Source organism: Athene cunicularia, assembly GCF_003259725.1.
Source record: "Athene cunicularia isolate RWA chromosome 20 unlocalized genomic scaffold, athCun1 chr20_part1, whole genome shotgun sequence".
Taxonomy (NCBI): domain Eukaryota; kingdom Metazoa; phylum Chordata; class Aves; order Strigiformes; family Strigidae; genus Athene; species Athene cunicularia.
Genome location: NW_020799125.1, coordinates 815,245 through 828,349, shown reverse-complemented (window position 1 = coordinate 828,349; position 13,105 = coordinate 815,245). Strand labels below are relative to the sequence as shown.

Here is a 13,105-nt window from a genome sequence, read left to right as displayed (position 1 = left end):
CTGCTATGATTGGCAATCATATTCATCTTGTTGCTTTGATTAACTCATTGGAGGTTTGCCCAAATGGTTATTCTTGTGTACGGCTGCTTGTTTTCCAGTCCACAGTTTAATCCACATCCTTGCGGTGGGGTGCGGGTATCTGCCAGCCCAACCTGACCGTATCCAGGATCGTGAGATGCCAATTTCAATTTCACACCGTAGGCTCAGCGATGCTTTTCCATTTCGTAAGTATTTCTACCACTAATAGACTCGCAATCAGCAAATTAGTGAAATAAGTGATGAGAAAAAATAGAAAGGATTATCCTAGTGGGTCTGCTGGAATTATTTTTGTCAGTACAATTACCCTGAAAATTCTTTGCTAATATTGCAAATAACACAATCTATTCAGCAAGAGAATCACTTGTGCTGGGAAACAAATTACTTTTCCATCAGCCCTAACCCAGGATGACAGTGGCAGTTGTGCTCTCTGGCCTCCATCCAATTTCATTGTCTGATCCTTTACAGATTTAGTACTGTAATAAAGGGCACTTCCATTGTAGTGCAACAACCGGGATGCTTTCAAGTATGAGCACTTTTTAGAGAGCAGCTGCATCAGGATTAAACAGGATTGCCGAAGCGGGATTAGCCAAACAGAAAGCCCTCTTGAGGCTGCTGACTTCCGCGAAGCGGGCTACTAAATCTTTTTGGTTTTTTGTTTTGTTTGGTTTGTTGTTTTTTTTTCCCTCCTCAAAAAGATGTCTTCAGGTGCGTGCTTGGTGCCAAAGGGAAGAGGGAGATTTAACACCGGTTTGCGGCAGGCTGTCTCGCCACACGGCTCCCCTCCTGCTCCTGACAGCCCAGCCCCTCGGGGTTTATTTAGCCATTTCATTTGCACCCACACTTCTGCTGCAGAGTTTTGTAACCAGTCCAAGGTCCTCGGTCCAGAGCAGAGGTGGGTGGCTACGATGGGAAAGAGCTGGGAGATTGGAGATGGGTGATGGATAGGTAGCAGAGCTGGAGAGCAGAGCGTGGCAGAGAAGACAAATGGGTGGAGCGGGTCATATATAAGATGGAAGAGAAGAAAACTGTAATCCATTTAGCTAGATGAGGAAAGACAGATCAATAGATATGAACTGCAAAGCAACAGGGACTGACTGAGGACAACTGTGTAACTTATCCCACCTAGAGACATCGCTCAGATTAATGTTCCCACCACTCGATGCGATTCTTCCCAAAGCAACTCTCCTCCAAGCAAAGCTTTACTGGCAGCCACAGGCTCCTCTCTCCAGCACGTACACGCCACAGGACCCACCTCAGCCTCCTGCGTGCGGAGCCAGATAAGGAGCTACGACGTCGTATAAGGTCAGCAAAACAGCGTCCAGTGACTCTTCCCTGTTTAACATACGGGAAGGTCAGATGCACAGGAGAGAAGCCAAGGAGAGGAGATCTGCCGGGGCGCCTGGCGGGGGGACACCTCCCCATCACAACCTCCAGACTGATCCCAACCTGCTGCCGGGTCTGTGCTGCAGCATTTGGGTCAGACTCTAAACATTAAACCGTTAGTCCGGGGATCGGTGTGAGTGCAGAGCAATACTCCATCTAACAGAATAAATCTGGGTCTCTATTTCCACCTCACCCAGCGCCATGAATACCCAGACGTGAGCTGGGTTAGGATCTCTCTCCAGTGTAAAAAGCAGTATGACAGCAGCCTTGCTGCCGCCCTAGTTCACACGTTATAGCCCTGTAGTATCATGGTGATGGGACCCTTTCCTCTACGTTAATCAGCCAACAAGTCCTGTCTTCCTCAACACCCCCATCGAGAAGGTATCGAGATCCCTTGGGTGCTCTTGGCTCCACAGCATCACTCAGTGTCCCAAAACAAGGGGGCAGGAGATCGAGCAGGATCCATCACTGTGCCAGAAACACTCAAAGGAAAACACTGGGGAAAAGGGGCCCTGCAAGGAGGTTTCCACAGCCACGTCCATGAATCCCGAGAGCACCAAGCTCCCCAGAAGGTTCCCTTCATCTCTGCAGAATTTCAAGGCCATATGGGAATGGATTTTGCCTCAAAGATCAGCAGCTGTATGAGGATAGGGCTTCTCTCTGAGTTTTCATTTGAACCCCTTAGATGAGATAAGACAGTAAAAAAAGGGAATTACACATAATTTTAAAATGTATTTGCTAATAAATTTTGTCTCCTACCAGCCTGGCTGTCCTGGGTACATATTTTATACATTTTGGAGGAAGAGACACGAAGGCAGTACTTACGTGAGCAGCTCTTTCTTGATGTCCTTGGAGAGGAATTTAAGCTTGAAGTTGGTTAAGGTAACTTCCCCTGGGTATTTTCGTTCTTCAAAGTTTTCCTCCGACACTTCTTGCTCATCAGCTTCCGAGGAGGCAAAAGAGTGGGCAGCAGGCTCTGACTGCAAGAAAACAGCCAGGAAAAGTGATTGTAGTAGCAGCCATTGCTGCTAAGCCGTGGTGGGAAAGGATCCCAGGTTCATCCCAGTTAGCGCAGCATTGCCAGTGCTCCTGAGCCCTCTGCAAGCATCTCGCCGTACCCAAACCACAGATCCCATAGTCTGGAATTTCTCCTTTTTTATAGGAGAAACATGTAAAACACGTCTACATGAGGATTTGCACCTGGCTCTCCCCAGGACTTGAAGGGATGAAGATCAGTGCAATCCCCCCACACTCATCCTCAGCACGGCCTCCCCGTGGGCGGAGAGGCAGTATGCTGCTTCCAGGGCCGGGATGCTCAGACCAGCCGGGAGGCTGCAGGATTAATGTTTGTGGCACACAGGGCCATATCTGCTAATGGCAGCTATAAATCATCCTGGGGAATGGCCCCAGGAGCACCACTGGTGGGAGGATTTACAACGAAGAAAGCGCTGCAGACCCAGGCCAGGGCAAGTGGTGGGTTCGTCCTTTGTGCGAGCACCCCAGCAGGTCCAAGAGCATCTTCCTCCTGCCTGATCGTCCACGGCTGATATCTGGCAGCGCTGATGACCTAATAATATTTCTCTCTGAGGCTCAGAGCACAAACGAGGGGTTCTGGGGGAAAAACATGACAACTGTGCGAGCGAGCGCAGCATTCAATCCCCCGTGAGGTGTTTTTTTGAGCATCAAGAGTCACCACTCACCTCTTCTGGCTCCTCTTCCCGCTGACGGTTTGGTTTCGTGTAGTCAATGGGCCCGTCCCATTCATCCTGGCGGGAGGTCTGGCTGGACTGGGGGGAGGTCATGGTGCTGCTCGTGGCACTGGTGCTGTTTTGGCGCTGGGACACGTCCGGGGACTTCATGCTGGGACTACTGCTGCAGCTGCTGCTGCTGGGAAAGGTGCTCTCCCGTTTGCGGTGCTTGTTCATACTCAAGTCCAGAGTCCCATTTTCATCCACCTCAATGTCCATGGACTGAAAGGTTGGAAACATGCCCGATGTTAGCAGCTGCCAGAAATTCCCTACAGGGATCTTGCCCCCGTTGGACTTCTGCAGTGTGGGGGGACAGTTTATTCACATCCCATCCTCTCCACAGTCAGTTAGAAGGAACCAAATGACAAAGGACGCTCTTTCATAAATATTTCAGGAACGTGCCATGCAAACGCATCCCTGTACTACCAGCAGTGTGGCTTTTTGACTCAGTTGCTTGAACACAGGCATCTAGTGCCACTTAAGATGCCCCATGGCATCTAAGACACCTGCCCTAGGCTGGGGGCACAACATGGGACTTCTGGAAAACCCGTGTTCCTCTGAAAAATAGCTGGAGGTCAGCCTGGGCACAACTGGGGAGTCTCAAATGGCATCAGATACAGACCAGTGAGCAACTGAAACCAGCTCTGAGACTCCGCTTGGGAACGATGCTCATCTCAGATGGGTAATTTGAACCACGATGCGTCTCCGTGACACACTGAGAGTCAAGATCACCTCCTCCAAACTGCGTCACCCAAAGCAGGGAGCCAAGGGGTGATATACGATTCCCTCTATATTTAAACATTAAAATGCAAGGAAGGATTAAAAAAAAAAAAAAAAAAAGAAGGTATTTCTCCCATCCCAAATTTCAAGTTGTAACCCACTCCACTGAGTGCTGGAGCGCTGGTCCCTGGCACGCTCGGCTCACCTTGCCAGGGGCCTCTTGCTGCTTGGTGCTGAGATTCTCCGGCATTTCCCAGCAGCGGGTGGAGAGGTTGAGGATGGCAGTGGCAGCCATGTGCGCAGCCTCGGCATCGTGGGAGTAGTCGAAGCCTGTGGAGGAAGATGAAGTGCTCTTCACGTAACTGCTGGAGGGGCTGTGGCTGGGGGAAGAGGCCTTTGGAAAAGGTTTGGCTGGAATAAAAAGAGAAGGAACAACACAAGGCTATTGTATAACCGGCACAGGCAGCGGTGAGAGGTTAAGACATTCTGACACAGCTAATATTGGTTCTCCCAAGGTCCTGAAGGGATGAAGATCAGTGCAATCCCCCCATACTCATCCTCAGCAGCACCTGCCTCCCCCGTGGGCAGGTCCAGTGGCAACCTGTGGTTGTTACCCATCCATGGGCTGTTTTGTCGCCTGGGATGTGCGATAGGAGCAGTGCTGGCTGCGACTGGGTGCGAAAACTTAATTCATTAACTGACTCTGCCATCAAGTCCTCAAAACGTGAGTGCTTTTCTTCATTAAAGGCACTCCTCGGTGGAAGAGATTAAACGAGAAAGCTTAGAGAAGCTTCCTGGCTCTTTTTTTATTGTTCTCTGTATGGTCATAACTTATCTGCAGAGCTGACTTACAGGGAGATATCCTGCAGAACGTTTGAAAACTTACAATTTAAAAAATTACATTAATAGATAGCAAAACCAGGGCCATGAAATATGAGCTTCCGATGATGACACCAGTGAAATACGGATTTTCTGACAGATGACATATCATTTAAATATGCCTGAATAACAGGATTTATTACACGGCCACACACGGCCACGACACTGCACTGTTACTGTGTGCCACAGCACACAGCAGTGCAATCCTGGAGTTGCAATTTTTTTTAAAATTTTTTTATTTTTACACCCGATAAAAAATTCCCAGGATTCACCCACAATAAAACTTGCCCTAATCTTGAACCTGTCCCTGTTTAGGAGAGCTCTGACCCCCACAGAGTCCCTCTGAAGTCAGTAGTTTCAGTGGGTGCTAAAGGGGGTCATCTGGTTTTGAACAGTCACAGGATCGTATTCTGAATTAGCATAATCTTCAAATTCTTAATTCATTTCACTATGCCCTTTTTTGGGGGGGAAAACATCCTCCCCTTCAGCAGGAGTCTCAGCCAGGGAAGACTCAGCTTTGACCCGACGATGGCAAAGCAGCAAGACAACCTCAGCTGATGCGGCTACAGAGCGAAGTGATTTCATTATTCCTATTACAAACTCGTAATATAAGACCCTATAAAATGCTAATCTTCCCAAGGACTGCTTTCTTCCTCGTTGTGTGCATATATAATGCATATTGACATTAATGGGAGTTATGCACACACATGCAGGGGAATATAAATCCCTCTGGATGAAGATCTCTTTAAAATAAGTTCTCGGTGAAAGGAACAGATTTCCCTGCTATGATTGGCAATCATATTCATCTTGTTGCTTTGATTAACTCATTGGAGGTTTGCCCAAATGGTTATTCTTGTGTACGGCTGCTTGTTTTCCAGTCCACAGTTTAATCCACATCCTTGCGGTGGGGTGCGGGTATCTGCCAGCCCAACCTGACCGTATCCAGGATCGTGAGATGCCAATTTCAATTTCACACCGTAGGCTCAGCGATGCTTTTCCATTTCGTAAGTATTTCTACCACTAATAGACTCGCAATCAGCAAATTAGTGAAATAAGTGATGAGAAAAAATAGAAAGGATTATCCTAGTGGGTCTGCTGGAATTATTTTTGTCAGTACAATTACCCTGAAAATTCTTTGCTAATATTGCAAATAACACAATCTATTCAGCAAGAGAATCACTTGTGCTGGGAAACAAATTACTTTTCCATCAGCCCTAACCCAGGATGACAGTGGCAGTTGTGCTCTCTGGCCTCCATCCAATTTCATTGTCTGATCCTTTACAGATTTAGTACTGTAATAAAGGGCACTTCCATTGTAGTGCAACAACCGGGATGCTTTCAAGTATGAGCACTTTTTAGAGAGCAGCTGCATCAGGATTAAACAGGATTGCCGAAGCGGGATTAGCCAAACAGAAAGCCCTCTTGAGGCTGCTGACTTCCGCGAAGCGGGCTACTAAATCTTTTTGGTTTTTTGTTTTGTTTGGTTTGTTGTTTTTTTTTCCCTCCTCAAAAAGATGTCTTCAGGTGCGTGCTTGGTGCCAAAGGGAAGAGGGAGATTTAACACCGGTTTGCGGCAGGCTGTCTCGCCACACGGCTCCCCTCCTGCTCCTGACAGCCCAGCCCCTCGGGGTTTATTTAGCCATTTCATTTGCACCCACACTTCTGCTGCAGAGTTTTGTAACCAGTCCAAGGTCCTCGGTCCAGAGCAGAGGTGGGTGGCTACGATGGGAAAGAGCTGGGAGATTGGAGATGGGTGATGGATAGGTAGCAGAGCTGGAGAGCAGAGCGTGGCAGAGAAGACAAATGGGTGGAGCGGGTCATATATAAGATGGAAGAGAAGAAAACTGTAATCCATTTAGCTAGATGAGGAAAGACAGATCAATAGATATGAACTGCAAAGCAACAGGGACTGACTGAGGACAACTGTGTAACTTATCCCACCTAGAGACATCGCTCAGATTAATGTTCCCACCACTCGATGCGATTCTTCCCAAAGCAACTCTCCTCCAAGCAAAGCTTTACTGGCAGCCACAGGCTCCTCTCTCCAGCACGTACACGCCACAGGACCCACCTCAGCCTCCCCCACCCCCTTTTCTCCCCCTGCTTCACAGCAGCAGGAGGGATCCAGCGACTTGGCCCCGAGTCTCCCATCACCCCAAAGCCACAATCCCAAGAGCCTCGCAACACGCCGAGAAAGGCAGAAAATGCAAAACCCAGCCCACCCCTGCTCCCGACTTACATTTAAAGGCTTTAGGTGAGGTTTCGCTAGTCTGAATCTTTGGGGCAAGCATGCGTTTGCCAAAAACCTGAGCATCAAAACTTGCATAATCGAAGGTGACCTTGGAGTACTTCTCCAGCTCCTTGGCCAGGTTGGCCCGGGGGGTTGCTGGGACCATGTTGGGCCGGTAGCTTCCGTACTGAGGGATCTCCAGTTGCTTCACAAAGCACATAGGCCTGAGGATGAAACAACGAGCAACAGTGATTTCTCTTTTCCTCAACAAGATGTTTGTTGGGAGGGGACTGGACACGACGGGGACACAGAGCTGCACCTTGTCCCCAAGGGGTTCCTGGGGAAGAGGAGGCAGCGACAGCCCTTTTGCTCTCCTTCACCAAGTCTGCATCTGGTTTGAGTCTGAGATTTCTTTTTTTATTTTTCCCCCCCTTGTCTTTTTCTCTTTTTAGGCAAAACACAGAGGCTTCGCTCTCACACAGAACAATATTCTTGCAGGCTGCTGTGGTGTGGCGACATTTTCCAACAGCAGTAGAAACTTGGGCATCGCTTCTGGGACCCATGACACGGGTTGGCACACGGAGGCACGAGGACCCCGATTTACCTCCGCTCCCTGCTGCAGGTTCATTGCAAAGGCACCAGGGCCTCTCCCCTGCCTGCAGAGTCCCTCTTAAAGATCTGTTTCTGCCGGGCTGCCTATCATGAATCAATTTGTCTTGCATATAAATTGTATATAAATGGCCTATTGTTATTCTCCTTCCCGTGACCTCTTTCCGCCAGCGAGTCCTCAGAGCAGGAGCTCCTTGGAGCATGGACCGTCCTCGTGATGCGCTGAGAGCGCTCTGCGCCCGGCGCGGGCTCTGCTGCAAATAAATAAGTAATCACCCTAAATGGCCTTTCCAAAGCACCGTGCACCGGGGTGCTCCGCAGTCCTGGGGAGCAAATAAATAAATTAATCAGACCTCGATGCCTTTGTGGGAGTGCTGCTCAGGGCTTGTACTGCGGTTTTTATCCTGCTCTCGTTGCAAAATAACTAACCATATTACAATCCATCTGTAGCCTCATGAATCACATCAGCTACGGAAGCCAGCATCTATCAGGGACATCCTTAATGTGAGACAGCCCTTTCTCCCGGGAAAATAGAGACGGGTGAAATAACAAAATAAATGCGACTGGCTTGGAAATGAGTGGCAGGTTTCTCTCCTCTAAACCGCGCGGGCTAAGGAAGAAAAGCGGGTGGGCTTACACGGAACTGCCATCGAGTGATTTACATGTAGCCTAATTCTCCTCCTCCCCCTCCTTGAGCCCACCCTACTTATAATGCTAATATAATAACCATCATTCTCTGGCAGTTTGCATTGCAGAGCAATCGGCACAAATGCCTTCTGCTGCACTGGTAAAACCCTTTGGCCTGTAGCCTCGGCATTAATTGATGCTACAGAAGCAATTCATTGTCCTCAATGCCCTCCCTGGGATCATCAATTAAATATCTCCCCACCTTGGCGAGACCTATGATCATAATAACAGGACTCAGCAGTATCAAGATACAGCCGGAGGGAGCCGTGACGGCTGCTCTTGCGAGCGTGGCGGCACGGGGAGGGCTGGGGCAGCGCGGTTCCGCGGCGCTGGGCTCCGCGGGCTCCTTTACCTGAGGATCCGGTCAGAATTGGAGCTGGTCTTTGAAGGATCACCAGACTGGGTTTGTTGCTTTTCATGCGATTTGGCTAATTTTTCAGCAGCAGCAATGGGGCACCCAGATAAACTGTGGGAGGTTGGTTTGGTTTTGGTTTTGTTTTTTTTTAAAGAAGGAGAAAAAAAAAAAAAGAGAGAGAGAGAGAAGGAAACCAAGCATGAGGGATGAGCATGAAAATCTTCATTTCAGGGACTCAGAGCTGAACTGAGCCCATGAGAAAACTGTTCACATTTAAAGTGTTTTTTTGTTTTTTTTTTTTTTAATTATCATTATTCTAGCTTACATTTAGTCTTGGTAAGCAGCAAAGCAGCCAAACATCAAGTACCAGATCTCTCCAGGAGCATCCCCAGGGCCAGGAGGTGGATCAAGAAGACAGCTCCCCCGGGCTGAGCACAGCAGGGGCAGAAGGGGATGGACTGGTTTCTTTGAGTGGTTTTAGCAGTTAAATGGCATTTTTGATTTGTATTTATTTGGCTCTTTTGCAGGGGCCGTTTGAAAGGAGCCTTCTGAGAGGCACTTGCAGGGAAACATTTGCACTTCTGATGCACACTGGCCGCCAGTGCCTGGGGGAGGTTGGGGGCTGGAATGGCTTTTGACACACACGCTCTACATATGAGCCTGGCTCTGCCTCTTTTGGGACAGCTTGGCTCTTCTGTCGATTTGCTCAGGGAAGGTAAAAACCCCTCACAAGCAGAGCCTGCATGCTGCCAGCCAACCCCAAGCCATCACAGACCCCTTCATCACCGGAGCAGCCAGCACTGAGGGAACCCCAGCTCAGCCCCGTGTGAAATTCAGGGCTCTGACCCCATCGGGTCTCAGCCCAAGCCACTGTGCCCGAAGCTGGCTCCATAACCCGCTAACACCAGTGGATCACCCCATTCTCACTGCGCCCCTTGCTGCCTGCACCAAACCGAGCTTCTCAGTTAACCAAGCAGCTTTCTCTAAGTTTTCTCTAGCAGCTACGGCTACAACAAAGCATCCAGCAGCTTCCTCCACGGCCGAGCGAGGAACAACACAAACTCACCTCGTGCCTGCAAACGCATCAGCATTCACAGAGATGTTGTTCTCTGCCAATTAAGCTCAAGTGCAACGAACGGTAAATCATAAATTCATGAGCGCGTGCCTGTAGCACAAGCTACTCTGGCTTTTTGGAAGGTTTCTAGCTTTTAAGCGCACCATCCCCTCCGCTTGTGGCCTTTTCCTTTGTCAAAGTGCTCGAGTTTAAGCGAAGCCAGAGTACCGGGTATAACTACAGCTCCCAGAACGCTGTCCTGTCCTCTCCTGACCACATCTGGGCTGCGATCCTACACCAAGAGGACCTAAATTCCCAGCTCATCAATAATTTCAGCTTAAATATTGTGGAAATTCTTAGAAATCCTGCTAAGTGTCGCACTGCCAAACACAAACCCTCCAGCCAGCCCCACCGGGCACCCTCTGCTTCCCTAGTGCCGCACATCTCTTCTGTGACCACCCACCTGCACCTACCCCTCTGTAGTCCCACCTGAGAGCCTGGAAGCATTTCCCCACCCTATTGCCCAGCCAGAAATCACTGCCCTGTCTTGCTTTCCTATATTATTCTTTGTCTCAGGGTCACCCATCTTAGTTGCGCCATCTCTCGGTGCAAGAGTAAAGGCTTTTGGGGATGGTTGCCCTGGCCGTTATGGAGAAGAAGTTGAAGCTGGTACCTCCTGTGCGTGTTGCGGTTGCTGTTGACGTGACCCTGTCCTGTGCAGCCTGGCGTGGGGCATTTCAACACGTTCTCGTGCATGGCCAAGACTTTGGAGCAAGAAGGGGAAGGGGAGAGGGGAAGGGAAGCAAAAACAACTTGATAAAAAATCAGAGGAAAAAGAAAAAAGAAAGATAAAATCATCAAGTCTTGTACGCTGGTTTCCTAGAAATCAGGGAACGTGAAATGCTGTAATTAGAATTCGTCTGCATAGAGAAAAAAAAAAAAAAAAAAAAAAAGCACTAGATTAGCATCTCTGCACACAGCTTGGGCTTTCTCCTCATTTGCTGATTACAATCCAGTTTCCCCCATCCAGCCCCTCCCGCCCACCACCCTTTTGGAGCCAGGTCTCCCAATTTCAGGTAGTTTTAAGTGATTGAAGTTGTATCTCTGCTTTTATCCTTAGGACTAGTCTGTTTGATTTTTTAAAAAAAAATTTTAATCTTCAGGATTATTGCTTCCCGCAGTGCTGACCTTAAAAGTAAAGAAAATAATTTGATTTGCAAGCTTTTATAAAGCACACAGCCTGTGTTAGTTATTTATTAATTTTTTTTTTCCTTGCGTTCAAGCTCGTGTGAAGATAGCTGTACTTTCTCCTTGTTTCCTGCAGTTCTGTGTTTATGGCAGGTCTGCAACCTTTGAAATTACTGATAAGGAAGGGCTCTTTTTTTTTTTTTTTTTGTCTATTATGCCATTATCATAAACATACAACATTGATTTTTATGTATTTACAGGGAAAGCTATTTAGGATGCTGGCAGAGAGGTAAAAATAAAACATCTCCCTATGCATATATATATATATATATATATATTTGTTATGATGATGATAAATAATTTCTGTGGAATAGATGAATCTTGGTATAGCACCTTGTGAGTTTTACAGCGATGAGAGTATAGAAGGAGACTCAGCTATTCTGCACATCCTGAATGACTCCTCTCCTTTGCTGTACAGCAAAAACTTCAGCGCATCTGGACAGCAAGAAAGAACAGTTTCCCCTTCTTCCCCACACGATATCCCAAATAGGAAAAAATATCCGACATTCAGTGCAAAGATGGGAACTGCTTTACACACCTCTGGAGGTGGGCAGTGATTTTTAAAGCACCTCTGTGATTTTCACAGAAGGGACCTCATTCTCCACAGGATGGTGCTAAAAATCTTTAAGAAGGGTAGGACTTCTTAGTCGTCTCCATAACGTTTCCCACGAAGAGCAGCAACACTTCAGTGGACAGACACATCCCAGAACAACTTGGAAAAACATCATCCCATGCCAGAAACTCTGTCAGACCCCAAGGATTAACATCAGGCCTGTGCTAGGGACTCAGTGATAAAATACACATCATTTGGGAGTGTTTGAGTGCCCATTGGCCTTGAGACAGCTCTACCCATCAGGTGTGAAATTCCCCCGAGGAAATAAGCCTTCAGATTAATTTAAGTGACCCTTGTTATCCCGCCGTGTACTCACTCTCGGGAGGGATCCTGTCTTTGTGCGGACAACCAGAGAGGCTGCGATGGTGAGGGTAGAGTCCCGTGACGTGGCCAGTCCCATCGCAGCCAGGAGTCGGACACTTGATTTCTCGCTTCTCGGGTCTTGAGGGATCTAAGGATTGTGGGGAAAGGGCGGTGGGATGCAGATTAGCACATTTAGAGGGAAAGAGGTGGAAAGGCGGGAAAAAATTCCCACGGATGCTTCCCACCACTTCTCCAGTCAAATGGGGACAAACCTTTGGATCTGGAGGTTTATTTTTTCCTGAAGGTGAAATTGTAACACTGACAGTTTCAAAAATTAAAGTCAACAAAGCAATTTGAGTAACTAACCCGGCTAGGAGCACGGAGACACTCACACTGACCGAGCAGGCAGCCCGGCTCAGCACCAGGGGGACTCTGCACCCCCTGCCAAGCCCCTTGCTGTGGCCGGACTCCTACCACTACTTTAAAGCCCACTTAAATTTTAAACTAGCCCCACTGCTCAGGCTGAGATTTTCAAGGCCAACAGGCAATGTAGCCGGGCAATTTCCCTGCTGAGATGTAGAAGACACTATCATTTTGTGCATTCACTGTTGACATGTAGGATATCCCCGTCCCTCGGGGCACTGAGGATTTGTGGCTCAATTCCCTCTGTGGGCTGTGAAACCCCGCAGCAGCCCAGTTATCACGGGGTGCTGAGCAGAGAAGCTCAGCTCTTTCACTGTGGATGGGAGGGAAGGAGACCCGAAGGCTCGTCCCCGTACCTTTGCCGTAGTAGCTCTTTCGGATGCTGTCCAGCGGTTTGCTCTGTTTCTCATCCACCTGGAAGTGCTTTACGTGCTCTCCTGGCAGCCGGCTGGGCTCCCGCACGATTTTCACCTGCTCGGCTTTCAGCGCAATGGCTTGTTCCAGCAGCCCCAGGTTCCCCCTCGTCATCATGTCGTACATCTCTGACTCGTCGGTCACCGCCGATTTCTGGGAGCGGGCGTCGTCGTCTTTGTCGTCGTCTGACCGGACCTCCACGATGACCGAGTACTCGGGCTTCGGGCTGAACTGCCCTTCACAGTGGCTTTTCTGGGTGTCCTGAGAAGTGTGAGGAGCTTCTTCGCAGATCACTTCAGGAGCCATCTCCTCCTCCTCTTCATCCTCCTCTTCTTCTTCCTCTTCCTCCTCCTCCTCTTCCTCCTCCTCCTCCTCCTCCTCCTCATCTTCATCCTCCTCC

The 13,105-nt window shown here is 48.7% G+C and overlaps 1 protein-coding gene across 1 annotated transcript in view; it reads right to left on the bottom strand.

The window, feature by feature from the left end:
* MYT1 (myelin transcription factor 1) overlaps positions 1-13,105 on the bottom strand; it is a 62,352-nt gene that overhangs the window by 15,996 nt on the left and 33,251 nt on the right. The window contains exons 8-15 of the mRNA XM_026861933.1: positions 12,648-13,105; positions 11,882-12,016; positions 10,378-10,468; positions 8,648-8,761; positions 7,009-7,223; positions 4,096-4,220; positions 3,123-3,392; positions 2,248-2,402 (exon numbers count right to left, since the gene is read on the bottom strand). The exon at positions 12,648-13,105 is cut by the window's right edge and continues 2 nt beyond it. Coding sequence (XP_026717734.1) covers positions 2,248-2,402; positions 3,123-3,392; positions 4,096-4,220; positions 7,009-7,223; positions 8,648-8,761; positions 10,378-10,468; positions 11,882-12,016; positions 12,648-13,105 — 1,563 coding nt within the window. The remainder of the gene's footprint in view (positions 1-2,247; positions 2,403-3,122; positions 3,393-4,095; positions 4,221-7,008; positions 7,224-8,647; positions 8,762-10,377; positions 10,469-11,881; positions 12,017-12,647) is intronic.